Source organism: Austrofundulus limnaeus, unplaced genomic scaffold (assembly GCF_001266775.1).
Source record: "Austrofundulus limnaeus strain Quisiro unplaced genomic scaffold, Austrofundulus_limnaeus-1.0 Scaffold792, whole genome shotgun sequence".
In the NCBI taxonomy this organism is placed as follows: domain Eukaryota; kingdom Metazoa; phylum Chordata; class Actinopteri; order Cyprinodontiformes; family Rivulidae; genus Austrofundulus; species Austrofundulus limnaeus.
Window position 1 is genome coordinate 127,340 of NW_013953194.1, and position 2,546 is coordinate 129,885.

Here is a 2,546-nt window from a genome sequence, read left to right on the forward strand (position 1 = left end):
GGCTCCACAAGTCCTGAAGCTCCACAAGTCCTGAGGCTCCACATGTCCTGAGGATCCACAAGTCCTGAGGCTCCACATGTCCTGAGGATCCACAAGTCCTGAGGCTCCACAAGTCCTGAGGATCCACAAATACTGAGGATCCACAAGTCCTGAGGCTCCACAAATACTGAGGCTCCACAAGTCGTGAGGCTCCACAAGTCATGAGGCTCCACAAATACTGAGGCTCCATAAGTCCTGAAGCTCCACAAGTCCTGAGGCTCCACAAATACTGAGGCTCCACAAGTCGTGAGGCTCCACAAGTCATGAGGCTCCACAAGTCCTGAGGCTCCACAAATACTGAGGCTCCACATGTCCTGAGGCTCCACAAGTCCTGAGGCTCCACAAGTCCTGAGGCTCCACAAGTCCTGAAGCTCCACAAGTCCTGAAGCTCCACAAGTCCTGAGGCTCCACATGTCCTGAGGATCCACAAGTCCTGAGGCTCCACAAGTCCTGAGGCTCCACAAATACTGAGGATCCACAAAAACTGAGGATCCACAAGTCCTGAGGCTCCACAAGTCCTGAGGCTCCACAAATACTGAGGCTCCACAAATACTGAGGATCCACAAATACTGAGGCTCCACAAGTCCTGAAGCTCCACAAGTCCTGAGGCTCCACATGTCCTGAGGCTCCACAAGTCCTGAAGCTCCACAAGTCCTGAGGCTCCACAAGTCCTGAGGCTCCACAAGTCCTGAGGCTCCATAAGTCCTGAGGCTCCACAAGTCCTGAGGATCCACATGTCCTGAGGATCCACAAGTCCTGAGGCTCCACACATCCTGAGGGTCCACAAGTCCTGAGGCTCCACAAGTCCTGAGGCTCCATAAGTCCTGAGGCTCCACAAATACTGAGGATCCACAAATACTGAGGATCCACAAATACTGAGGCTCCACAAGTCCTGAAGCTCCACAAGTCCTGAGGCTCCACATGTCCTGAGGATCCACAAGTCCTGAGGATCCACAAATACTGAGGCTCCACAAATACTGAGGCTCCACAAGTCCTGAGGCTCCACAAGTCCTGAGGCTCCACAAGTCCTGAGGCTCCACAAATACTGAGGATCCACAAGTCCTCAGGCTCCACAAGTCCTGAGGATCCACAAGTCCTGAGGATCCACAAGTCCTGAGGCTCCACAAGTCCTGAGGATCCACAGGTCCTGAGGCTCCACAATTACTGAGGCTCCACAAATACTGAGGCTCCACAAGTCCTAAAGCTCACCAAGTCCTGAGGATCCACAAATACTGAGGATCCACAAGTCCTGAGGATCCACAAATACTGAGGTTCCACAAATACTGAGGTTCCACAAGTCCTGAGGATCCACAAATACTGAGGCTCCACAAGTCCTGAGGATCCACAAATACTGAGGCTCCACAAATACTGAGGATCCACAACTACTGAGGCTCCACAAATACTGAGGCTCCACAAATACTGAGGCTCCACAAATACTGAGGCTCCACAAGTCCTGAGGCTCCACAAGTCCTGAGGCTCAGTCAAGTCCTGAGGCTCCACAAATACTGAGGCTCCACAAATACTGAGGATCCACAAATACTGAGGCTGCCCAAATGTCCTTCTGAGTCCATTGTATTCATGTTTTAATACCTTGTTGCTGTGCTGTAGTACCTTGTTCCCATACTGCAGTACCTTGTTCCCCTGCAGTAGTACTTTGTACCTGTGCTTTTGTACTTTGTTCCCATGATGTAGTACCTTGTTCCAATGCTGTAGTACTTTGTTCCAATGCTGTAGTACTTTGTATCTGTGCTGTAGTACTTTGTACCTGTGCTGTAGTACTTTGTTCTCATGTTTAAGTACCTTGTGCTCGTGCATCAGCCTCCTGATGGCTTCCTCATCAGTCAAGTCACACCGTAGGAAGCGGGGCCGGGCTCTCCGGTATCCAGTCCCAATCACCATCCAGCCACTGCTGTGAAACTCTTTAAAGACGGCTCGACCCAGAAGACCTGTGGCCCCAGTCACCAGGACCCTCGGGCCCTGGACCAGGACCTCCTCCTGGAGAACAAACAGACACAGCAGCATGTAAAGGTGCTGGGGCTGGAATAAAAAAACTGTTTAGTTTGAAGCCAGTAAATTATGACCTTCTTTAATGAGCCAGCTTTTCATGGCACCCTGTTTCTTAGAGTGATTAGAAAGACAACTAGATCTGCAGAACTCACTGGTGTAACGCACTGGTGTAATGTTCTGGTGTAACACACTGCTGTAACATACTGGTGTAACACACTGCTGTAACATAATGGTGTAACACACTAGTGTAATGTTCTGGTGTAATGTACTGGGGTAATGTACTGGTGTAACGTACTGCTGTAACGCACTGGTGTAACGCACTGGAGTAATGCACTGGTGTAACAAACTGGTGTTACGCACTGGTGTAACATACTGGTGTAATGCACTGGTGTAACATAATGGTGTAACACACTGATGTAACATACTGATGTAACACATTGGTGTAACACATTGGTGTAACACACTGGTGTAACATACTGATGTGTAACATACTGAAACAC

At 49.7% G+C, this 2,546-nt stretch overlaps 1 protein-coding gene across 1 annotated transcript in view; it reads right to left on the bottom strand.

The window, feature by feature from the left end:
• Positions 1–2,034, bottom strand: part of mat2b (methionine adenosyltransferase 2 non-catalytic beta subunit methionine) — a gene marked incomplete at its 5' end in the record, with an annotated part of 10,949 nt that extends 8,915 nt beyond the window's left edge. Inside the window, 1 exon segment of the mRNA XM_014028648.1 lies at positions 1,840–2,034. Within this exon segment, the coding sequence (XP_013884102.1) occupies positions 1,840–2,034 (195 nt within the window).
• Positions 2,035–2,546: the final 512 nt, after the last annotated feature.